The sequence below is a fragment of the Apaloderma vittatum genome, unplaced genomic scaffold (genome assembly GCF_000703405.1).
Source record: "Apaloderma vittatum isolate BGI_N311 unplaced genomic scaffold, ASM70340v1 scaffold120, whole genome shotgun sequence".
NCBI classification, from domain to species: domain Eukaryota; kingdom Metazoa; phylum Chordata; class Aves; order Trogoniformes; family Trogonidae; genus Apaloderma; species Apaloderma vittatum.
In genome coordinates, this window is record NW_009692693.1 from 68,910 (window position 1) to 95,051 (window position 26,142).

The following is a 26,142-nucleotide window of genomic DNA, read 5'->3' on the forward strand; positions in this document are numbered from 1 at the left end:
TATGCCTGTCTACATTCTTCAGCCATCAGAGGTGATGAAAGACAAAGAAAAGCATGAGAAAGATGTTATCTGGTGCAAATTATAAGACCCCCTTAAACAACTTCAGCTGCTGCTTTTATGCCTTCATTTCTTGCATGTATAATGTTCGATTCTCCATGATTGCACATGAACCTGGAAGTTCTAAGTGGCAGGCTGGGTGAGCCCAGCCCTTCTGCTTCTTCTGTAGTATCCAACAGTAATTAAAAAATAATATATATATATTTATATATATCAACAGTTTAAGTCTTTCTCTCAAACATTTCCCAATCAAATTCCAGCCAGATGGTAATGACAGAGACCTGCTTCAAGTAATGATATGCCTAACGAAAACCTTGCACATGTACATCACCACCCCGTATGGTTCCTTGTTGTAACCAGCACAAACAGATGCACGAAAATGCTATAGACTAGTCGTTTTAGACCAATTACAATATTGATTCGTCTTCTGGAGTAAGTTAAGTTGGACCAGCACGTTTTTTGTTTAGCCTCCACTGTGAGGACAAAATAGATGACCGCTTGTGCACAGAGCGTACAATGCGGAAGTCGAGTCATCTACCTTCAGAGAAACTGTTAGTAACTTCTTGACGTTGCTATTAGACTGAGACTGTGGGCGGCAGCAAGAGCAGGAGAGCGTAGTACAGAAAAATCTCCTATTTCATGCAAAACCAAAATGGACTTTAGGTAGGTTTGGGAAAGAAACTCGTTCAATTTGGAATGGTCTCTGAAAGTGCCCCTGCTATCTTAAGTAGCATCTAGTACTGGTGGTGATGTTCAGGAATCATTTTCAGTGATAAACCTAAGATGACAGTGAAGCAGCAGAACAAAAAAGTTATTCTCGTCCACTTGCAGAGTAGGAAAACTGGGGGAAATGCGGCCGCCTCTCATTGTCCATGCAGTCCATACCGTCCTCGTCATCTGCGTTAAGGGAGAAGTTCAAGATGTCATTAAACTCGCAATGAAATTCTGATAGCTGCCTGATACGTGGTACATCTTTCAGGGAGCAACGCTGAAGTTAAAGGCTCAAGTTAAATAAAGCAAGACTTCAGTCGTGGAAGCTTACGCCCACAGAGTGGAACAGCGCCTCAGGAAGGAGATCCCTTCCATTAGCCACCACTGATTTCAGGGTGGGTGGGTGGGTTTGGTTTATTGCGACTGTCACCTGACGACTTCAATCGCTACTGCCCCTTCTAGGCTAACCAGAACACTCCAGCACATCTTGCTGCTGGTAGCACAGAAGCTGACTGCTGATTGAAACCACTCTTAAATTGAGTTCAGGAAATTATAATCTAACCGTAGATGTATTTAAACATTCCTCCATTTTGAAGAGAGTTAAAAGGAAAAAACAGCTACAAAATGAACAATTTGATATGTTTCAACTCTTACATATTATTTTTTTAGTAAACTATTTATTTTTACAGTATTTACTGGGATCAGAGGAAATGCGGACTAAGTCAAGTTCATAAATATTTTTATTTACATAATTCCTGCAGCACTGCCAATGGAAACCAGGCACCAGATGTTGCCTAACTCTGAGAATTTGGATCTACATTCTCACACGGATTTTTTAACAGTGCTTATCCTTAAAGACTCCTACTGAAACTGTTATTCTAACATGGTATGTATATGCAACCTGTCAGAATTACGTATCTTTTGTATCTTCATATATTCTACATATAAAAACTTGAGTTAATGTAGGTTTGAGCAATTGCTGTGATTCGGCTTCTTGACTTCAACAGTGCCTCTCAGTTCTGTAACTTCAAACAGAATCTCCCTTCTACACTGTCTGTTAGGGGGCCAGTTAGCTCTAGTTTGAGCGCGGTGCTGGCAACAATGACCAACACTGAGGTCGCGGGTTCAATTCCCACTCGGTCCCCATGTGTTGCCTGGTCTAGTCGAGAGGTGGCGTCCCTGCCCAAAACAGGGAGCTTGGACTAGATGATCTCTAAGGTCCCTTCCAGCCTATCCGTTCTATGATTCTATGATTCTATTTAAATTAGGTTAATGTACAGAGCCTGTTTGTTTTGCTACCAGTTTGATTACTGTAGATATACGATACAGGTTCAATACATCCCATAGAGTGATTTGTAAAACTTTGATATCTAAATAACTGGCCTAAAAGTTATTATTTCTCTAACTATGGAAGATCTTTAGTTCGACAGTAACCAACCCTCCATTGCTAAAACACATTTTTAATCTCCATTTGCATAATCACACCAAGCAGAGGTGATACTCTATTGTAGATAATACAATTACTTGTAGATTTTAAAAGGAAAATAATTTAAAATCACTTCCTGTTGCAAGACCTATGAAAGGGAAAACACCACGTGGCCCTTGGTCCACTGCAGTTCACTAAAAACAGCAGTAGTTTTTCCAGATCCGCCTGGTGCAAGCAAAAATTCACTTCTGTGTGGCCGGCAACGCTACTCATGGCAACGCCAGGTAAGGTGGCTCCACTGGTTCTTGGGGAAGGCATCCCACATCTCTGCGCTGCTGCTGGGCCTCACCCCTCTTTGTTACTCTTGTGACTGGGGGGAGTTGCAGCCTGTGCCAAGTTTCACACCACAGCAGCCGGACCATCAGCAGAGGAGGAGCTTTAGGTACAGGGAAGTTGTTTCCCTGTCCTGGTACTGATCACCTGCTCCGAATTCAATGAATTTAAAGCTGGTCTTGGTATCATCCACATATTTTGCAGTGCTTCGACTTCCGATTGATAAATAGCCATTCTCATCGTGTATGTGGAGTTTCAAGAGACCAGCATATCATAGTATTCAATCAACAGACTCCAAGTTAATCCCAAATTTCGCAAAATTTGTTCAGATTACAAATATGAACAAATTCTTATCAAGATAGATAGGAGAAGGAGGGGTTTTTTTCCACAGCGGGAAGACTTAAAATCAGTTAAATGACTGTGTTCAAACACTAAAAATACAAGATCCATAAAATACCGCAGTTCTACACAGCACCAGAAAACTGTGGCTAAACCTGGGAATCCTAAAACACCAAAAAATGAGCCTGCTCTACGAAAGGGTGATCAACCTTAAGTATACGCTGGCTTTATTGTCTACCTTTTTCATCCTCTTTCCCCATCCTTCAATTTATAATAAAAATTAAAAATCTCCCTTAACAAAGGATATCCATTTAAGAACTTGGCAGCAAGATTTTAACTGCTCTGGCTGGGTAAGTAACTGTTAAGCCCTAGCTTGGCTGATCAGATCATGGTTCTCGTGTGTGTAGCAGAAGATGACAAAAATGGAAACTGTGGTGAAATTACATTTACCCCAGCAAAGAAACCCTGTGCAATGTCCAGCACAGCAGTTACATCTATATTAGTAACTTCTTTAAGAGCTCTGCTGAAGCACAGGACTTGATAGGAAATTTCAGGGGGCCGGTTAGCTCAGTCAGTTGAGCTTGGCACTAACAACGCTAAGGTCGCGGGTTTGATTCCTGTTCGGTCCCCATGTGTTGCCTGATCTAGTCGAGAGGTGGCGTCCCTGGCAGCAGGGAGGCTGGATTAAAATGATCTCTAAGGTCCCTTCCAGCTTAGGCCATGATATGGTATGCTTCAAGTAGTTTTTGTTTGTTTGTTTTGGTCTTTAAAGTATTTTAAAATATGCCTAACCCACTAAACTTAGGCAATCCACTGAATGAAGCCAGTAGCAGTGTCCACATGCTTAAAGCAGGGTCCATGCTCCAAGTACTTTGCTAAACTGGGACCTTGATTGCCACCCAACAAACATTTGAAGCTGATGTTTCCTCTTATTTAAAAAGAAAATAGAACAAAACCAAAACCCCAAAACCCTAAAGAAACAAAACCACATCAAAAATGCCCCCCAAAACCAACATGGAGCGATTTAATATTCTAAGTTTTGTAATTACTCTTTCTTTAAAAGAACACTGTCATTGAGAGTTACTCTCACACACTTCCAAATGAAGACTTTTAACATCAACAGTGAGAATAGCTTTTCTATTCAAACAGAAAAAAACTCACACAGTGCTTTATTATAAATTACTTTTAAGTTATGCTTACACATAATTTCTGACTTACATTTTTCAGGCGGCGTTATTGTAATAGTCTGAGCTGTAAATTCTTCATCAAAATACCTGGTGTCTGTCTCAGATGTCACTTGAGGTTTAAAAGGAGGTACAAGCTGCAAGGGACCAAGAAACAAAATGAAATTACTATACTTAAAGCAGAAAAATTACTACCAGAAAAACAATTAAGTTCTTTTCCCCTACCCTCCAGATCAAATGAGTAGCTCTGCAGAGAGGCAGCTGAGTCTCTAACTTCTAGTAAGAGACAGAAGCCAATACAGTCAATCCCAAAAATACTAGTTCCAAACCTAGATAATAGCACAACATGGCTAAATTCCAAGTATTGCTATCACATGACTTGCAGGTAAGTTGAGCTGCATAAAGATAATTAGCTAAAAACTCTTCAGGCCATTCTAATTACCCACACGGATGTCAGGCAAAGGCACTTCTAGGTACTTGACCACGACTGGGCGGTATAAACAAGAAACGCAAAGACAACTACACAGAGAGCACAGTAAGCTCAGGTTTAAGGCCTAACACTCGAACTTACCTGTAGAAGAAATTATGTGGATGGGAAAATAAATGTTGTACTTGCAAAAAGGCCAGTTCATGCTTAAGTGAGTTGCTGGGTCTAACCCCGCCTCCTGCTTTCGCAGCACCCCGCAGCACTTCCAGTCGCAAATCGCCAGCGCTTGCTCACAGGCAGGATGTCCCTGCCCCTGGGGTGAACCAGCCAGGCCACCCACCTCCTCCAAACAGCCACCTGTGGGCCAAGGATTTTGGCTGGGAGGCACTTCAGCACAGAATACCACACAGCATGGTGCCAGCCCACAAGGACACAGCAGTTTAGCAGGTGTGATATTGCAAATGGCGGGGGGCGGGGGGGGTCGTACCAGGAGTCCATCGCTGTTGTCTCCTTATGAGCAATTTAAAACACGCACCCTGGAGACAGAGTCTCAACTCCCTTTCTACGGAACAGGTTACATTATAGCTCACTGATACTATCAGAGCTTCAGGGCCGGTTTCACCAGTTTCATGTTTTCCCTCTCCTTGGCTCCAGAACACCAACACCAAACAATTAGTTTGTTCATTTCCTCACAGAGCAAAGGAAGCAGAACTGCTGTTAAATCCCCTCCCCTTACCAATGCTCTGGACACAATCTACGAGAAACGACGCACACTGCAGAAACTGTTCTTTCTGATGTTAATTTTACTATGTTTGTTGCACAAGACTTGTTTTTTTTCTAGTAGCTTGGAGAGATCTGCATGAACTGGTGCATACTAGAAGAAGCAGTGCTAATAACCAAAGGACACTACACAATACACAACTAGAGCCAATCAAAAACCAAAAAAAATCTAGCCTGCCCTATGAGGACTAGACTGTGTAAGTTTGTAGTGCTGCACAATCAGCCAAAGAAAGGCAGCTCTCAAAAAGATGCTCTTCACAATAGATCTCTATCCAGAAAATTATTAATATTAATGCTTTTTTTCTAACGCCTTTAGATCACACCCTTGTTCTCTCCATCTATATGTAATAGTAATGGTTATGAAAATACGTCAAAAACTTTATTTTAGGAAGAGAAGCACAGTACTAAATGCCTCTTAAGGAACAAATAACCATTTCAATGAGGTATGAAAAGCACCATCAAACCAAAATTCAACATTTTGGGGTGATGGGTGGAAGTTGGTGCTCTGATCTGATGCTCAGTAACTAGGCTTAACAGAAAGTGCTTATCAATAACCTCCAGTAAGTCAGCTGATGAAACTTCCAGTTAGGGCAGAAGTTTAACTGTCTGGGGAAGCGAAACAAGTAAACACAAGAAACTCCAGGCTGCAACCACGAGCGACGAACCTGGTGCAAATTTATGCCACTGGTGTTTTAGAATTATTCTGTCTTGCAGCAGCATCTCTCCTGTCCTGGGCATTAAAAGAGGTCTGAAACTTCAGCTTCTGCAAAGACAAACTGCGCTGCCATGTGGCTCCACAACAGTTTAGGCTGGTATTGATACAAGCTGTCCCCTCCATACATCCCCCCTCCCCCACAGCCTCCAGAAAAGAGGAAATAGCAGCTGAGATTAAGACTCACTGATACAACCCAGAGAGCAGCAGCAGGAAGGTTTCTTACTTCTTTCCATACACTTTGCTTCCATCTCTCACAGCATCATTCACACCAGCACAGCCGTGAGGACGGCCAGAACCGGCGATCGCTCCTTTCGATCTGCTCTACCCCACCTACGACAAACCAGTAGCAGCTAAAGTCTTGCAGACATCTCACTCCAGACTCCTGATGTGCCACCAAGTGTACACCTTCCCCAAGAAAAACCTTCATATAATCGTTGAGATCCTTGCAAGTCGTACCTTCCCCGTCCCAATGGGAGCACCTCTAAAATAATTCTTGCCAAGAAATGAGGAACAGGCACACAGAGCTCAGGCATCACCTCCAGAAATAAATGAGAGAAACACAGAAAGAAATCCCTTCCTAACAACCTTCAGACAAAGCAGAAGCACAGAGCACAGGATAAACGATGCACACAAGCGTATGCAGAGGGACACGGTCCCTCAACACCACGTTCAGGAAACTGGGGACAGAACCGTTCAAGACAGATTTTGTAAGTCATGTCACCAACATGCCAGGCCATGCTAGAGAAACTTGGCACTCATCTTCCTGGAGGGGTGCCACCTTTGTTCATTAATCATCAAAAAAAGAAATAAAAATCTCCACAAATTTCAGCTGTAATGAAACCATAGGAAAGACAAATAGGGTGCAACTGCTGCAGAGGTAACCACTTAGATTGATACAGAGCCTGATAACAAGTTCTCCATACCTCCCCCAAGGGAGACTGACACTGAGGTTTAACGACAAAAAACAAATTGCCCAACACTAACTGCAGCTCTAATGATCCTAACATGAAGATGCCACTCTACAGCCAGCAGCATTTCCACGAGGAAATGTATCCAGCCACTATTGCCACAGCTCTTCCACGCTTCTGACCTGAAAAGTCAGAAAGCCCAAGGGTAACATGAGCACTGCAAGGTACATTCCACAACCTGTGTCCGAAAAGAATACGACGATCTTTTGTTGAGCACAGGCCTCGTCTGTCTGCGAGAGAACTGTGCTGCTCGGTCGCAGCTGCCAAGCTTCAGTGTGGGACGATTTTCCTCCTCCAGCAGTCTGTGCAAATTCAGGCAGAGCACTTTCAAAACCAGACAGGAGAAACTGTACTGCCAGCACCCAACAATGTACTCTAAGGGCCAGAAATACAGATTTTTCTGCTTTTATGCATATCACACACATACACAGATATGTATGTATGCATGTGTACAAATAAAGAAATAAAAGTCTAAACTAAGTGTGTGTTAAGTAACTGTAAGAGTTGATGTTCAAGAAAAACATCCAATTTAACACCCATCTGTCAAGATGAACCTGTCTCGGCCACATCCAAGGCTTGGTGTTGGAAACAACAATAGAAACAATATCAAATTCTTAGTGTCCTTAGTACCTCCAGTGAATGACATTTCCATTTGGCACCCATCGAGAGCAGTGTGTGAGAAACCCGTTTTTCCACAGTTCAAGACCTTGGAAACCTGCCACCCACCTCTCAGGGGAAGGACAGGGGCAGGTACAGCACCCTACTCTTACCATGACATAAAGAAGAACAGAGAGGCTCTCTCCTACACCTTGAGCTTTCTCACGCTCACTAAACAGCTACAGAAACACTTCCATGTGAGAGAAAACAAGTAACGTTATTTGCTCAAAGATAATCTGACAGGAGTCATTTGTCTTGGAGATGTATAGGAAGTGGCTGAAGCTGCTTCAAAGTAACTGTGATGCACTCGATCTGCCAAATGAAAAATGTGATGCTTACAAACACCAATCTGATCTTCCTTTTCCTTTTAATTTAAAGGGAATTTTCCTTCCAATGAATTTAAAATTAGCACTATCATAAGAATCTCATCCACCAACAGACTGCAGCTGAATAGTACTCTGAAATCAAGCGTGAAAGGAGTAAGAGGAGCTGCTACACACCATCCCCACTGAATTATTCATTTAAATAAACAAGATAACTAGATTATAATCTCAGAACTCCCAAACACATTAATTCTTTACATACCATATAAATACTAAGGAGTAAGCACTGCTGTTCAATTTCAGGTTTTATTCAAAAAGAATGATTATTTGAATCTTACTTAGAGTTCAACTTCAGTTTGACATTCTAGGTTGTCCGACTAGAAAAAAAAAAAATCACTGCCACATCCCAACATATATGTCTCTTCTTTACTAATAAATTATGATGTATGAGACAAATTCTGATTTTCTCACAACTGAAGTATTTTGAAAAATTATAAAAATATCTACAAAACAGGTATTTCAATAATACCTTGTATTGCCATGTGTTGTGTTTCAACAATTTCCATCTAGTTTATTATTTAAGTCTGACGTGTCAAAAATGGTGTCAAGGTTAAAACTCTTTCTGACTATAGAAGTTATTTAAGTATTGGCAATTAAATGTTCCTGATTTGATGTTGAGAAATCAAACTTCCATCTACCTTAAACTTTCCTGGAGAACCAAAACTGCAAATTGTTATTTTCAAGAATAGAACAGAAGTGACTGATTAGCCAAATTGGAATGGCAGAAAAAAATAAATTACGGCATGAGAAGAGAATAAGGTTGCATGACTGAAATATACCTTTGTATTTCATCACAAGCATGCCCAGCTGGAAGTACTGAAAACATATCACAATTCACAGATTTCTCAACTCAAAAACAAAAGGGTTGTATTAACAAAGTAGCTCATTTCCAAAATGATGTTCCAAGTAAACATAAACTGAAACTCATTAACTTACAAAATAGCACAATAAAATATTTCAAAAGGACACTAGTAAAGTTTGTCTCAAAATTTTCTATTTTTCTGATTTATAACTGTTAATACATGTTCCTCCATTTATACATCTTCTAAGCTCCCATCAAAGCAAGAGCTTAGTGACCCCAAAAATCATGCAGAGATACAAACAAGACAGTTTAGTCTTTTAACAGAACTTCGTCAATAATATTTTAATTAAATATATGGTGTAAGTCCTTTAAAACAACGATTTTCCTTTCCTTCAAGTAATTTATGTCCTTTTTCTGGTATTAGCTCAGTTACCAAAAGTAACAGGAGCTGATGAGAGTATACACACTGTCAGGTCTGTGTGTCCCTCCCTAATAAATTCTGAACGGCTGGGCAAACGCACCATGACAGAGGAAAGACGAACACTTCTCACAGAATTACTTCATCTAGTTTACAGAAGAGATACATCCCTGTCCATCCCTCCCAAAGCAGTTTCCACTGAGGGTAAGACAGTGACCTGTGGAGTCAGGAAGTTTTCCTGTAGGAACTGATGCAGCCCCACACCAGCTGCCTGATCAGGAGGAGCTGGAAATCCGCCGTGGCCCCTGCTCAGCCTCCCCTAGGCTGGGGTAGGAGGAAGAGCTGGGATTTCAGCGGTGGAAGGACACACAACACAAATGCACAGGAAGGCAGGCTTCAGCAGAGTTTGTGGGGATTTTTTCCCCACGGACAAACTCATCAGCATTTTCCAATGCTGATAACACAGACAGAAAAAACCCACAACCCCCAGGATTACAAGCAACAACTGAAGTTTAAGAATCAGACACTCTTTTGCACATTTTCCTCACTAGAAATTGAAGCAGCTGGGGCAAACCTCTAGGTCTGCCCCTGTTGTTTCATGTATCACTGGTTAGCAGTTTCCCGATCTTTTAGCTACTTCACATGCCAACAACACAGAAACAAGGAACAAGAGCTGTTCCTACGGGCTGTGTTGCACTGCAGATAATTGTACAAAAATAGTATGACCCAAATGGCAGCAGCCTAAAACCAGATGTTGGTCTTTTCCTATTTCCCTCCTGCCCTGTCCCTTAAAATCTGATACACAAAAGTACTGAAACACGCATTTAAGCTTATAGTTACATAGCATTTTACCAGGCCTGAACCCTGGGCTTCAATCATGGGATTTCATTATCATCGGTTGCTCCGTCTTAAGTAAAGCAAAGGCAGTCACAGCCGAGGGGCAAGGAACAGCTTCTCGCAGCTGCCAGGCTTCAGGCTGAAAGTCGCTGCCCCCACAAAGAGCCCCGGCAGCACCTTCACAAGCGCTGCGCCTGCAGCGACCTCAGACACCCCAGCCCCGACCACCACTGCCGCTTGCCCCTGCTCCCTTCCCAGCACTAACAAATCGATTTGTTAGCACTCCCTCATTTGCTTCAGGTCTTCTCAGAAATCAGAGGGAGGTATATGTAGCTCAGTTCAAATTCCCATATGGTGTCTTTCTACCTTCATCCATATTACGTGCAGGAGGAAACCCAGGCTTTGCTAAAAGGTCTGGATCTCCTTTGCCGTGAGGCTACCTGAGTGCTTCAAGCTGCGAGCTTCAAGCTGCGAGCCAGAAGATATACCCAAATTTCTACCTTTAAATTAACATCCATGTGGTTTTTGTTCAGTGAGAGACCCTAAAAAGAACATCCAACAACTTAGGAACATTTCTGCGACCCAAATAAAAATATGCTATAACAATTCTTAGATGTGGAACAGAGAAATTTGAAAAAGCTTCCCAATTCTAGCTAAAAATAAAACAAATATTTTATTTAGAAGTATATGGGCTTTTGAAGTCTTCAGAGTTTGCCAAACTATTCAATTTCTCGTACTCAGGCACAGAGATAAAAACTCATCAGGGCTGAGATGATCACAGGAAGAACCTGGCACAGGCTGCTCTCTTTCATATGCCCTCATGTTTTTTCTGCCAAAAATAAATACATCTGATCACAAATGCTAACTACTATACATTTTTCATTTAAAGGCAATGACCTTTTCTGCTCCAGTGTGCCATACAACATTTTACTAATCCTGCACAGTACCAAATGGGTTTAACTAGTTAGCAGTACCAGAGCTAATAATTCCATTTGACCATGTGGATCCATTTGACCTGACGGAGCCTCTGTTGGCTGCACGAAATACTCTGAAGGTTACCGATATATAATTCTGGCTCTAATCACACCAGGAAAGTGAAAATCCACAAAGTGCAGAGATGCACCTCATCTCCAGTAAAAAAGATAAAATCGGCAGCACGGGAGCACAGCATGCACGTGTACAAAACTGTCCCCCAGCAATTGCTTAGAATAGACACCATTTTTTGGTTTCCACTACTCTGAAAGTGAACTTCAGTTATTACATTGCTAACAGACACAAACTCCTGAAATGCAGCCAGAAAATTACAGTTTCATGGTGCATAAACCTCAGGCAAGAATACTGTCAAATATTTCTACTATACAAATAATTATATCAATTTCATCAAGTGACCCTGCTGCTGAAGACTATACTTCTAATAATAAACAACAAGAGAAGCAAGTATAGAATAAGTCTATCTGAAAATCAAATTTGTTTGATGCACATTCCTCTTGGGTTATTTTAGAATATCAAAACCTCAAAAATACTCATGTAAGCATTCTAATAAACATACTCGGAGAAAACCCATTAACCTCATTATTATGTTTAAGGTTTATATTTCAGGCCACTGTTACACCCTACAAACTTCAGAACTGCTAAGACTGTGCGTGCAGAAGGAACAACTGGATATTTTGACCAACCAGATAAATGGCTTTGTAATAGAAACAAAACTATTTTCTCAATTCAACAGAAAAACATACTGCCAAAGCCATTTTCATATGCTATTTTTCCATAAAGAACATGTTGTGTGCCCATAATGCACAAAAGCAATTCTTATGATCCTTGAAGTTAACTGTTCAACTGAGAAAATTCAATTTATTTTTCTACTGGCAAATTTAGTTTCTCAAACAACAGTGGACAGAGTAAGGAATGAATGACTACCACTTTTCCAGTTATAATACTCCAATAAGCTATATCCACCTCCATGAGCATAAAAGCAAAATACCTGCATTTATTTATTTATATGAATTTACATAGATACATTATTTACACTTGCAAAGTACCTCTTTTTATTTTAATAGCTCAGAATAGGATCTTGGCTGAAAGGCATTTGCCATGTTCATTCATAAAGAGTCAAAGTGTATGCTTAAAAATTGAGAGTATCTGTATTTTCTTAACTAAATATGATGTTGAACAACGTAGAATTGAGAGCTCTCTTTCTAATGTAAAATAATTAAGAAATCTTTTTCAACAGAGTAAGGGTAATGTACCAGCTTTTTCTTTCTCACTCACTCCTAGCACACTGCAATCCAATCAATTTTAGTGATTTTTTTTTTAAAATCCCATAAAGGTCTTCAACTTGTAATTTTAGATTTTATCCTCAAAGTGCTTCTCTACAGTGCCCTTACACAATCAACCAGTGGTTGAACTCACAAATTAACCTGATTAATGTACTTGCTCTGATTATTTACTTTAGAGTTTCTTGAAAACTCATGTTACTGCCAGGGAAAAAATCACACTTGTACCAAGTAACTTCAGAGTACCATATTTTGTATCATCATATACAGGCTCTTATTTCGATTCTGGTATTTGTCAGAGAAGTACCACACCAGCAACCACACATTTTTAAAATTCCAGTTCAACAACAACTGATAAAACAGTTTGTATCATTGACATTGTAGCATAAACATATTCTGCTCATTCGTATGTCTTTCATTTTCCTTTTATTTGAACAAAGCGGGGAAAAAAAAGAGAAAAAATCTATCTTTTAAAATTACACAGCTCAACTGACAGATTAACAATGTAAAACAGTTGGAAGAAAAAAAGACTTTATCAGAATAGAAGGGGTTTACAGCAACACGTAAATTCTTACACAAGTACTGAGATAAAATCAGCTTCTGTATATAAAACAACTTAAGTCAAATTGAGTTTCACTACTGAGTAAGATAAATTTGTTTTCTAAAACCAGCCCCCAAAGTATTGATCATTACAGGAACAGGACAGAGTTTAGAGAAAACTGTTCAAATTGAATTCCCAGTATTCACTTCCTCCACAAGCTGTTTTGGCTCAGTGTTTCAGTGCTATTTTAATTTTTTTAGATATCTCTTTAAAAATAAGTTTGAAAACGACTTCTACTTAAACACAAGCAATCGGAAAGTAGAATTTTGCTAAAAGGCCCTTCCGATAACTTCATATCCTTATTTCTATAAAACAACTTTTCAATAAAAGGTAGAAATAAAAAGACAATTCAGGATAAGCTTCCGTTGCATTTCCTCACATTATGTTGAGCCATACACCTACTTTTCTCCTGAAGGCTCAGGAAGAAAAATGGAAAGGAAAAGATTTGGCCATCTACATAATAAAAGAAAAATCCTTGCTGAGTTTTGGTTGGCTTGCAACATTTATTTTTGGTCCACTGAGAAATTATTGAAGAAAATCAAAAGATTAAGTAAGTACTCACAGTTCAGAAAAATTATTCACTTGTATTAATGCAAAAAGTTGCAAAGGAAAACACAACTAACTTCTGAGAGCAGCAGCCCCACACCTATCAGTTGAAACCACCTTGCAGAAGCCAGGTTATTCAACGCCACATAAAGACATACCTTTTTATCATACACATCTTGCCAGTTTACTCCAGCAAAGAAACTATGACGCATAATTTCTTTTGCATCATCTGGGCCTCCACCAAGTCTAAAGAGAGTGGGAGGGAAAAAAAAAACATATTAAACAAGCACTACTCTTAAAGGGAGATTAAGTTATTGCAACAGTTGGAAAAGGGATAATTTGTTTTCAACTCTCTTGGAACAATTCTCACCCATTTAATATATAATTCGCACCTGCTTGACATGAATTCAGGTTATCCCAAGAGAAAATGTGATAATAGAAGTATTCATGCCATGGTCTATTCTGTTGGATTATTCCAGCTACAGTATTCACTACTGTCCATGCTGAGCTTTTTTAATAATTCATTCATTTTAAAGTTTAGTTTTCTTGAAAGACCAGCTAACGTTCTGGCACTATTAAAAACCAAAACCAACCCAACAATGCTGACATAAAATTTTGCCAAGGAGGTGCCAGCCACTGAATCCGTAATGACTCACACATCATTTTTATACAGTGTTCACTGCTGTTGCATCTGGGTGCTGTTACAATTAACCAATTACCATAAAATAGTCTCAATCTGAGTCAATTAGTATAAATTAATAAATTGTAGGCCTGCTGAGAAGGTTATTTAAAGGCCATTGTAAATAACCACACTGTTCACTGTGGCCCATAGCTTGCCAGCGTCAGGCTCTGTCTGGTAAATCATCTTAGGAAGTGAATTCCACCTACTTCGGGTGAACTTGCCCAAGGTGATTTGACCTCAGGGAAGTGGTCACTGCTGCCAAAAGAGCAGGGTCTCACCCTTGTCCATCCCTCTCCCCTCTCACTCACATCTACAGCATCATTCCCACTGATGCCTGTGAGGCGAGTCAGCTCACTAACCTGGAAGAAATATAACCTCACAATGAGAAAACGAGACAGAACTGGCCATTTTTTGTCAAATTCAACTCAGTAAGTTTACTGAGCAACACTGAGCTGCTGCTGTTGGTGGAGAAAGAGCCACGCATCCAGTGAAGGGAAGCTCTGCCCTTTCAAGAGCACGTGGACTTTCAAAAATGCTCATCTCTCATGTAACTTCTTCCTGAGGCTGCGTGTCCTGCTGGTCTGACAGAGAGAAGTTGCAAGAGGGATAAAGAGCCAGTCCTAACTGAACAAGCAGCCCATACATGTTAAATGTCACCAAGAAGAGAGACGCAAGCACTTTGTGCTTCATTAAAGCGAACTGCTAAACATATAAAGACAAATTTTAAAAGCAACCTTTTACATAAGATAAATTCCTCTCTAAAGCATTTATGGCAAGGAGCAATAAGTTAAGAAGAAAAGAAATCTATATTGTTTATGCCCTGCTGCCAAATTACAGAAATATTCTGGACTACTATTTGAATCTTGCAGTAACTGGGTGTAAAGTTATTCTCACTTCCAAGCTGTATTCTTCTTTGTTTCTCAACTAGCCATTGTAAAATTCCCTCTTTCTCTGCAAAGCCTCCCATTTAGCCTTCTGTTTCCAGACTTCTCTCTAAATCTTCTCATCCAGCTGCTCAAAGAAAAGCTGAGTTGTAGTTAACCTCTGTGCTCTCCTCTATTTAGCATTAGCTAGCGCCAGAACTGGAATATGAATAAGCTTGTAAATGTAAGTCTGTAATAAACATTACTGTCTGCAAAGATTAATTACAAGGAAGTATCTTTTGAATACTTAAGGTTAATAGATTTGACGGGTCAGATTGTTTGAGGTTAAAACGCATTAGGAGTCACTACAGGAACATATTTCTACTTTACTCTCTACGTGTTTAGTTGGGTGGCCCCAGTTTGCCTTCACTGCATACAGTAAATGCAGTTAAGCAGGCACTGCAGGGCAGCAGCAGGAAGGCTGACCACTTGTGTCCTACTGGCTGCGTGTGGGCAAATCCCTCGGAGAGACGCAGCAACCAGCCCTGCCCTGAACACCAGTGAGCAATGTCCACTACCGAAAACTCCTTGAGAAGAAACTGAGGGCAAAGGAGGACTAGAGTGGAGAGACAGACAGACAGGAGAATGCTGCAGCCTTAAAACACGCAAAGAGACTCACAAGAACAACCGAGAGATTGGGGAAAAGAAAGGACTTTACAGACAAATCTCACTGATCTACAGAGATTTGGTTTAGAATCACAGGGGACTGGGCACTGCTGGTCCAGTGCAGAGGCCACTGGAAAACGTGTCTCTAGGCAGCAATCCCAGAGGGAAAAGCCCACTCCGAAAGTGCAAGGGCAGCAGCTGGGTGATATTTGCTTTCAAAACACTGTATTTAAATTTCACTCAGTAAATTTATTCTTTGACAAATTACTAGCTGACATAGTCTAATACGTAATTCATTTGCGGGCCTGTATAAAATTTAGCTGTTGCTGCCTATATATGCCTTCTGGCCTCATCACTTACAAGAAAAAGTGCTGTAGTTCCCATGAGACACTACAGGCAGCTCAGGGCTAAGTCATACTCTGAAAAACAGTTGGGAGCTTTCCCTTTGTCCCAGTACAAAAAGAAAAGATACCTTCTTCCACATACTTTATGTTCTTTGGCTTGTTAAACTCACTTTGTATAGTACTGCTGTATTGGAAAAGTGGAAATCTGGAACTGTATGGCTGCACAGGGCCCCTTCCTGTGACTGACAGGTCCTTCACTAAGGAAGACCAAGCACTACTGGTCTAATTTTTCCATTACCAAGTATAATTAGAGATGTATCCTAGCACTTACCTCTTATTTGGATCCTTTATCAGTAGGCCTGATAGTAATGATTTTGCATCTGCAGACAGAGTTCGAGGAAATTTTATGTCCTCCATTAGTATCAGTTCAAATAATTTCTCATGATCCTGATTGTAGAAGGGTAATCTTCCACACATCATTTCATACATGACAACTCCTAATCCCCACCAGTCCACTGCACGACCGTAATCATTATCTTCCAACACCTAAAACAGAAACCAAAGCCAGCTGTAAGACAGGTACTATTTCAGACATGATCATTTCAGTCTATTTGATGCATCTATGGATGTGTTTCCAAATGTTTATTTTCACAGAGTGCTACACGGACTTCCAGACCCTGGCTCAACACACGTGACTGCAGCATGGACTCGCACACCTGAGCTCACCGAAACTTCAGGCATACCGGGGACAGTTCTGCTAAAAGCAAAATACAAAAGTTGAGAATGACCTGCTCAAAATGATCATGACTGCGTTTTCCTATGTCCTCTATCCTCTCAGTTACAGTGTACGCAGCTTTGGGAAGAAGACGCTGCCTGCGGGCACTACTGCCTTGGTTAGCATTCTCCTGAGAGAAGTGAAACATCTCCTTGCTCAGTCACTTCCTCTCACCTTACCCCACAGGTAAGACTAAAGCCTCAGATTTCGAAAAGAAAATCTGGTGATGTGCAGTAAAGTCGTCACAGTTTAATAAGGCAATCTCTAACAGACCAGCAGTAACCTTTTGGAATGAGCACATCATCTTCTGGTTGTCTAAAAAGTGTAGGGTGAGTTCTGATGATTGCCTCTGAAGCAAGGGCAGGCACAGTTCTCACTCATCTGAGGACACTGAATGGCCATGACTGCGGCATCAAAGACGGGGCCCTACCCTGCCCTTGTCCTACCAAGGGCTGTTGAGTTTGTTTACCTGCCTCTCCTTTTTCTCCTCCAGTAAATATGACGCTGCTCCGAAGTACTTGGGACATTTTATTAGCAGAAACAAAATGCAATCTGATCTGGTACGGCAATTTTGACAACCCCGCAGTAATTAATGCATTCATATTCTTAGTTTTCACTGTCCTTAAGGATTAGTGGTAGAAACACGATGAAAAGAAGTGTATCAAAAATCCCTCTTGTGTATGTAAGACTAAAAAATCATAAATATTAACACATTAACACATACTATTTACAACTGTGCCAAAACACACAGACTCGTTACATCATTGATATTTCCAAATAGAGGGTGAAATTTTGGAAAGTGTAAAATACAACAAATTATCTGAATAAGTACATATGACAAAACCAACTAAAATAACTCCTGCATTTTAAAATTAATTAAATGTTTTATGAGTTTGAGCATATTGCAAGCTATTTGCTGAAAAACTGTATAGGAAATCTGTGACGCTTGTCTTTAAATCACCGTTTCTTCTGCCACAAAATAAAAAGCATTACATACTTTTCTACTACATCTAGTTACACTCTTACTGTTTCTCCTATTTGCATAGTTCGCTACTGTTTCCTTTCAAGGCTAGTAAAATATATAAAATTGCTAGGCAGTGGTAGATTCTTTTCACAAGTGGGCTAAGGCGTGGTTTGCATGTGTGATTTATAAAAGAAGGCAATAGGAAGATAAACTCTATCATTTTCTGAACAACACAAATCACATGGCCATAGCTAAAGTAAACTGTATCTGGGGCTTTACCTAATTTATGCAGGACTTTACCTAATAATAATAAAAAAACTATGAGCAACCTTTTGCTGCATTCCCACAACAGCAACAAAACAGTGGTACAAAGAAAGAGCCAAATGTGATTTTTAACCTCTTTTTACATAAAATCATAAAAAAGCATAAAAGCTGGATTAACTGCCTCCCGAACCCGCGTATCACCAGCCGGGTTCTCATCCCCAGCTGGCAAAACTGGCAACTCTTTATTTTTGTTTAAATACCTGGTTTACAGCCAGCCAGACAAGCAAGAGCATCAAAAGGGTTTCATTTAGGCAAAATGAAAACAGCCTGAAAATAAACCTAAAGTAAGGCGAAATGCATCTCAACTTATTTTAATATAAATGTAATAAAATTGTGCATAACGCATTCACAGCAAATACACACAATTATTTTCTTTAAGGCATTTCTGCTCCTCATGGTGTTAAGAAACTCCAGGATTTGTAGACTGTGACAAATCAATAGAAGTGGAGTCCAGCAGCTCCTAAGATCAAATCCATACAATTAGGGTAGGCAGGAGAACATGCCTATACACACTGCCTTGGCATTACAGAATCCTTTCCAAACAATTCTTGGATCTGAGGGATTTGTTTTTAATTACACTGAACATAGGTCAAGGAAGCTTCAACTCAGTGGTAAAATGAATGTGACACAGAGCTGCAGGCTTTCTACCAATGAATAATTCAATCTTTTGCCTACTGTGAGGAGGATCCCTGCTTTTAGAAATGGCTCCTTTAGTTGTGAAGACTGACACTGCTGCCCTCCAGTACTTGTGGGGTATCCTTGTATACATGGGGTACCAGCCTAAGCACCTGGCCAGGCACAGACACCGTGCCACGTCTGATCTCTTGGACTTTGTATGTTGCCTTTAAAAGCCGCCTCCATCACCTCCAGTCAATCCTGGTTCCCCACTGTAAGGGCCCACAAATTCATCTTCTAAGCAAATGCACCATCCTAACAATCCAGTCCCTTCAAGGAAAGGCAGCAGGTCTATCAAAACAAACACAAAAGGTACGAGATCAATGACTGTGGTATCTGTTGTAAAATAACATATTAATATTTTCCAGGAGGTTCACACAGAAGGATCACATGGAACTCGTAAGTTACAGAAAGCGCAGCTACACTGGGTACGTACCACTGCCAAGTGCGTTTTCATGAAGATGAAGTTAACGTGCCTTCTTCCACAAAATTTGTTTAAATAGTCAGATCGTTCAGATATATGACTTCCCTTCCTTTATTTACTTCACACACGAAGTGCCAAAATCCCAAGTAACCTTATGAAGATCTAGGTGAGGTTTTAGGTGATGAGAGCTTCAGCACAATGTTAACTTCAGTGTGTGGATATTTACAGTCGCCCATCCCTGTTTTATAACCTCGCATTATCACTGCGCCCAAGTGACTTCCCAGTGTCAAGTAAAGCAGGAGGTGGGCTGACCACTGTTCAGTCTGGATGAGACCACAGATTATGGGAGATAAAACTCAAAAAAATTACCATAATTTTTATTACTTGAGGGAATCTCACTCCATTTGGTTTTAGGGCTGTAGTTCAACAATTGGTTCTTTCAGAGGCAGTGCCAGCCTAACTCACACTCTTGTTTCTGTTCCGTCACCGGAGCTTCCCTTACCTTGCCTGAGGTATTTTTCATCTGAATCAAGATTTCTGACCTAAGCCACTCAGTTGCTTCACAATCAGCTGCAGCAGCACAAGCAAGAACATCAGGGCAGGCAGCATCGAATGCAGAATTGCTGCAGAAAGAAATGCTTGTCGAACTCTGCCCACAGAAGTTACACCGACCTGCCAGTTACTCCTGCGTGCAGAGAGGTGCAACAGCTCACTTAATGGGAAGATCAAGCGCCTGATACTCTTCCCAACCTGTACTTCTCTAAAGCACTTCAGCAGTGTAACAGGGTTCCGGAGCTGGCATCAACTCATCGCTGCACTGACACCGCCGCAGTTTGTACAGGCGTTGGTGCTTCTCTAAAACTTACACCTACGCCTGCGCTGCGAGGACTCAGCCTGGGTTTACACGGATGCTTTACAAAAAGCTGCAGAAGTGCTATAGAAGTTTATGGTTTTCCAGTCTTAGATAAATACGCAAGAGGTTAAGGAACATACTTTCTAATGTTTCTAAGCAAGAAACATTAGCCAGGCATCTACAAGTGCTTTAGTGCTCTTTATGGATGTTTTAGAGGCATTGGACAATATTACAGTTTCAGGTAAGGGAAAGCTATGTATTTCTTTACCTTAAAACTTTCATTTGTACTGTGGTCAAAAGGCAACTCAACTCCTTTCTATATTTGCTGGGATAGCAGCAATAGCCAACTGCAACAAGGGAAAACAGTACTTGCTACTGACTCGATCGCCTCTGCAAACTTTGGGGTTTCAGGGGAGCGAGATCAGCAATGAGCACACATACAATGGTACAACAGAACAGTGCTTTATACAGGGAGCAAAGACTGTCAAAGCCTACATGCAAAATGAAATATTCAGTTCCCAGCCTGAACTTAGTCTTTGTGATGACTCAGACAATACAAACACACTGCAGTGCTGCTAAAATCACAGTAATTCAATTGTATTTGCCCCTCACATATAACAATTCATTTTGCTGACAAGTAACTACAGATAAGAAAAAGAAATATTCTTGTATTTGCATTTATTGACAAAAAAAAAGGCAATCTTCTAACACTGCTCCCCACTGTTGAAAAGTGCAGTGTGTTGGACTTGAAAATATTAATAAATATCGTTAGTATCCCTGGAAGTTTTTTCTTTCCCAGAAAGCAACATCCACAAAAAAGACTTCCTCCTCTACTTCACCAGTGGTCGCAGAATTTAATCTTTAGGTTTACCAGTCAGTACATCTCCACATGTCCTTTACTTTAGTTACATCACTCCTTTAAGAGCCCAACATACAGTCCACAGAATTTGATGATGTCCATTTAATTTTTTTATGGTGAAAAACAGTTAAAAGGTATCTTTTATTATCTGTATTTCTTCTGTAGCTAGAGCCGAAAGTTCTTTGGGAGGCAGCAGCTTGAGACACATCTGCAGACTCTTATTTACAAGGGCTTGGGGCAGACTTAGGAAGCCAGCAATTAAATGAGTCAGCCAAAGAGAAGCTGATACAAACACATGCAATGCTTTTACAACATTCTGGGAAAAAAAATTTTTTGAGGTTAGTCATCACTCTAGCAGGTGAAGTCTGTGATCATCTTATGTCCATCACATATTTCCCCCTGCCTTCAGAGAAACCAGGATTCTCTGATAGTTCACTAGTCACAGAACACTGGACAAGGTGCCACTGCCTCAGACACAAAATGTAGAAAAACCCTTAATTCTGTTTTTAATGCATTATCTTGGAACAAAACAGCCTCTGGAAGATTTGTGATTACACAGCAGAAATTCCCACAACCAAGAAATGTACTTCCCACAGCCCTCTAAGTGGTAGGTAGCTGCTGTAACTTGTGGACTCTGTAGACACAGACAAATCTAACAATAACCTTGAGCATGAAGGCTTCACACAATTAATTGTCAATCTTCTACAAAAAGTTATCACCACTGGGTTTTATCTTTGAAAGAACAATATAAAATATTGGTTTTGTACTTTGTGCTACATAACCATGGCAACTTATTGGAAAAGCAATCACATTTTTGTCGTAGTTACATTAGATATAGACTTTCTGATAGGACATTACATTGAGGTTGTTGCTCAATCAATAATTTTTACAGAACAGATGGGAAAATATTTAAACATCTAAACAAACTGTCTGCACACCTATATTGTGAAAGAAAACTGAGAACTTGGATACACCAATGTACTGCTAACTTAAGGGGAAAAAACTGTTCTCAATTAACCTTACGGTTCAGGTGGAGTGTACGTTCCTTAAGCATTCCTGGTAGCCCTTCACACATTTTTATTGCTACAGTTGTTGGTTCGCTAACAAATACTCACCCACACATTATTCAACAAAAATGAAAAAGTGCATTTGATAGAACTTTCTATCAGTTGTGGTAACAACAATGAGAAAGTTTATAATCTAACACTGATGAACAAAGGTAATACACATTTACCTAGAGAAACAGACTTTTACCCAACTGTATGTAAATCCTTCCTGCAGAAAGATATATTTGACAAGTACTGTATAAATTTAGTTACTATAACTGTATCTGGGTACGAACAGTGAAAGCATTGCTGTGCCAATAGTAAAAAAACAGTGAAATGAATACTCATTGCTTTTATTTTACAGAGCTTAAAAGGGAAAATGTCAAGATTACAGATACTCTGGGAAATATATACCTGAGAATTCAGTCACGGAAGAAAGTTTTCTATCAGTCCTCCAATTTTCTACTGCTCTAATTTTTGCAGGTACTTTCTCTCCATTTTGCATCTGGCTTGCTCTGCTGTTTTACTTCTAGTCCTAATGCAGACTGTCTTCCTAATCTATTTTGTACTGCAGGTTTTCCCCTTCTTACCCAACTTTTTGTTAAATAACCTTAAAGAAATAAATAGCAAACTAGATTATTTTTTCATTTGCTGGCACATGTTTTGCTGCATCAGAAATGGTACATCCTGGTACAAATGTGAATCAAGCGAAGTCTCCTAGAGTAAAGAGCATGCAACACTAATTAAGGTGTTTAACCTCCTACAAAGGACTTCAGTAAAATCTAAAATAAATTTTAAAAGTTACGTTATTTTACATGAAAAATGGCAATCTTTGCATTGAAATGAAAACACCAAAACGCCAAACCAAACATACAAGAGAACCACTACATCACATTAAAGAAGATCTCTCAAAAGTAAAACCTATTCAATGGAAAAAAAAAAAAAACCTCCAGCAAATAAACAAAAAAAACCTCAGAAAGTTAAAAAAACTGATCTGGAATTAACAGACACTTTTCAGAGAAGGTGGCAAGTAAAATCAAAAGATGATTCCAGTCTATAGAAAGATGCCACTTGTCTCTCATACCTCTACCAACTCTCCTACTGGAAATAAAACTGCAGACCTGTGAGTTGTCACTGCACTGGCAGTAGTCTCTGTAACATACGCTGCCATAAGATGTAAGATTTGTAAGAAGTAATAAACAGTGATAATGCTGTGATACTTCTTTCTGGTTGCTCATTCTTCCTGAAATTATTTTGAATTTTTACCATGGTAAACAGTATTTGTTCAGCTTTTGTTTATGCTTCATTATTCTCAGAAAAACTACAGGCTTTTACTGAGATGAAAATAATGTTTGCATTGATTAAATGAAAGCTAATGAAAAAAAGCTTCAAGCACATTATTGAGACAGTCTTTGTAAGAATGGTTGTATTTATTTGCTTTGAAAAAAATGCAATTTTTATTAGACAACTGCTCTCTCCTTTAAAGTTTTGGTTTTAATACAACAGTTTATTTATGGGCAATGAGAAGACAAACTGTTTTCTAGGTTTTCATTTTATTATTTTTTTCATTTTATTATTTTATTATTTTTTGCATATTTGTTACATCTTTCCCCTTGAGAAGTCTGATACTGCATGTGGACAATTGTTTTTTGTGCCTGGTGAAATCAGGTAGATCTCATGAAAATTCAAATTCTTGTTACGTCATTGGTTATCCAGCTTCAGGAGTAAGTCTAACTCTTGTACTAATTTATCTTTTGTTGCAGGAACTCTGCTGTATATGTAAGTGAGCAATGCATTCATACCCTCATCTAAATGCTTCCCAGTAAATGATGTTCTGCCCTGGATACCCTGCCTCGTCCACATTCCATCGTGGTCATCTCAGGGCCTCGCAGGCAACGGCAAGCCGACAAAAATACCCAAATTCAAGTCACTAGTATTTTTGACGACTTAAGAGCATGGCACAATGTGGCACATAAATGATAACAAAACAGGAAAAGGACCACATCTGAATTTTCATGAGGTGCTCACATTTCAAGATAAAACGATTTCCATTCCTTTTCAATGTAAAAAAAATAATTTGGTACTCAGAATTCCAGTATAAATAGAGAATTCCATACTATGAAATCTCCCATAAATCAAGGGAAAATATTTTCAGGCATAGATGCTATTCCTCCTCACGCCCCTCCTGCTAGTCCTCACCCAGAAATACAATGCAGCCAGACACACAACAGAGAGCTGTTCAAGAACACACACCAAAACTAAACCACAGGAAAAACAAATTCTACTGTTCCTCCGCTCAGGATTAGATTATGCATTAAGCATATAGGTAAACAGAGAGTAAACCAACTTGAACTATCTTTTTGAAGCCAAAAGAAAACCAGTTAAGCAAAGCACAACAACATCACCACAGTGTTGGGTACTGAGCAAATTAACTGTACTTTCAGGAAAACAAGTACAAGTTATCCGAAGTCGGGGCTTTTTGGTTTCAAGCAAAAGCCAGTCATCAAAAGCAAAGCATTCTGCCTCCCCAGGAAGCAGTCATGTCTCATACTACAGGTTAAGACAAACACCTACTCAAATAAAAAAGAAAAAAATATTTAGGGCATCAGTGTTAGTAGAAGAGTCAGCAATTAAATATTCATCAGAATATATAATTCCTATTTTATGGAATAAAATACATCTCATCATTTCAATTTTTAAAAAGGAATATCTTTTTTGTTTATGTAACTCAATGGGTATGAATGTTAAGACTCCATTAAACTAGTGCAAATGAATAAGCAAATTTGCAATCCTCACAGTAAGGTAGGTCCTTGGATGTGGTGGTCTACACACAAAAGATGACTTTTTTGTTGTTGATTATACCTTCTCTACTTACTTAGCTTCGCATCTGCCTATATAACAAAAAGGTAATGCTGCCTGTTACAGATTAGCTCTAGTCACATGGGTTGCTCCATTACACAATCTATTTATAACAGTGGTAAGAGGGTTAAAATCTTACTTGTGACATCAGAAGAAAAATATAATCACAACCTGCAACACTGTCAGTGTCTCACATCAAAGAATGACCCTTTTTGACAGAATTCTTTGACTATGGAACACGACTAATTTGAATGCATCAGTTTTAAAACGAAAATAGAATACAACTACTGCCTTTCCAAGTCTCTGGCTGATAAAAACTAATGTTCTATCCTTGGACAACACATATAATATACTTTCTTAAATACACATTGAACACTTGTAGTTCCATTTCTTTTCATCAGTAAAGTTTTTTCTGGGTGTGGTTTTTTTTATCTTCGGGGGGGGCACTATTTTGTTCATTCTAACTTGGCGATCAAAGATTTTTTATTTTTACACTATTACAGAAGTGCATTTTTCTAGGTTTCCAAAACCACCTTATTCAACCTTCCCCATCTGTCACCATCTGCTTCTTTTTAGCATGTACTTTTTGTGTGATCACATAAGCATGTGAAAAATAACTAACATTCAGATGATTGTCTGCTGGTACATTTGAGGACTGGGCATAATAAAAGTGAACTGCCAAAACGTACTTAACACTTCTAATTTTGTTGGGTCTTGCATGTAAGCTACATTTGATTTTCAAACTGTTTTACAGTTGGAAAGTTGATCAGGTACTCTAACTCAACAGTAAAACTGAGACTACATAATTAGCTCAGCACTAAAAAGATTATATTCAAAGAGAGGAACAAAACCCAGAAATACATCCACACGAGTTCACACATCCGTCTTGACTGAGTCTGTCTCTACAGTCTTGCCTGAGGCACCGGATAAGATGCTACAAGCAGCCTACTTCTGGCCAGTCTCAGCCTGTGTCTTCTCTCCGAGCTACCGCAAGACAAGGAAGAAAGGACTCTCGTCATTACGAGAGCGCATGAAATCGCAGGGAAATGCCGGAGAGGCAAAGACATTAAGCCAAGGGTAGAAATGTATAGAAATGCAATGAAACTCCTTAACAACGCAGCAGACAGTGTTTCTAGCTGCAAAGTAGCTGGAAACTGCCACCAAGGCACAAGAGGGGAATGGTGGAGGGAGCTGTTTCCAGTGCTCTGTCATGCTTTAGCACAGCCTTCCTGCTTATAAATGCACTTCTTAATACAGTTTTTCTGTGAAAAAATGACAAAATGAGTCTAAAGCTAGAGAAGTAAACTTGCCTTTCACCCTACAAAAATACATTAACCTCACTCTTAAGAGA

The 26,142-nt window shown here is 39.7% G+C and overlaps 1 protein-coding gene across 2 annotated transcripts in view; it reads right to left on the minus strand.

The window, feature by feature from the left end:
• Positions 1–715: 715 nt before the first annotated feature.
• Positions 716–26,142, minus strand: part of LOC104281165 (RAC-gamma serine/threonine-protein kinase) — a 132,296-nt gene continuing 106,869 nt past the window's right edge. The window contains exons 10-13 of one of the 2 annotated variants that reach the window (XM_009879106.1): positions 16,344–16,558; positions 13,616–13,703; positions 4,085–4,187; positions 716–954 (exon numbers count right to left, since the gene is read on the minus strand). In XM_009879106.1, the coding sequence (XP_009877408.1) occupies positions 869–954; positions 4,085–4,187; positions 13,616–13,703; positions 16,344–16,558 (492 nt within the window). In that variant the 3' untranslated portion in view covers positions 716–868. The remainder of the gene's footprint in view (positions 955–4,084; positions 4,188–13,615; positions 13,704–16,343; positions 16,559–26,142) is intronic. The other variant, XM_009879181.1, reaches the window with a different exon arrangement.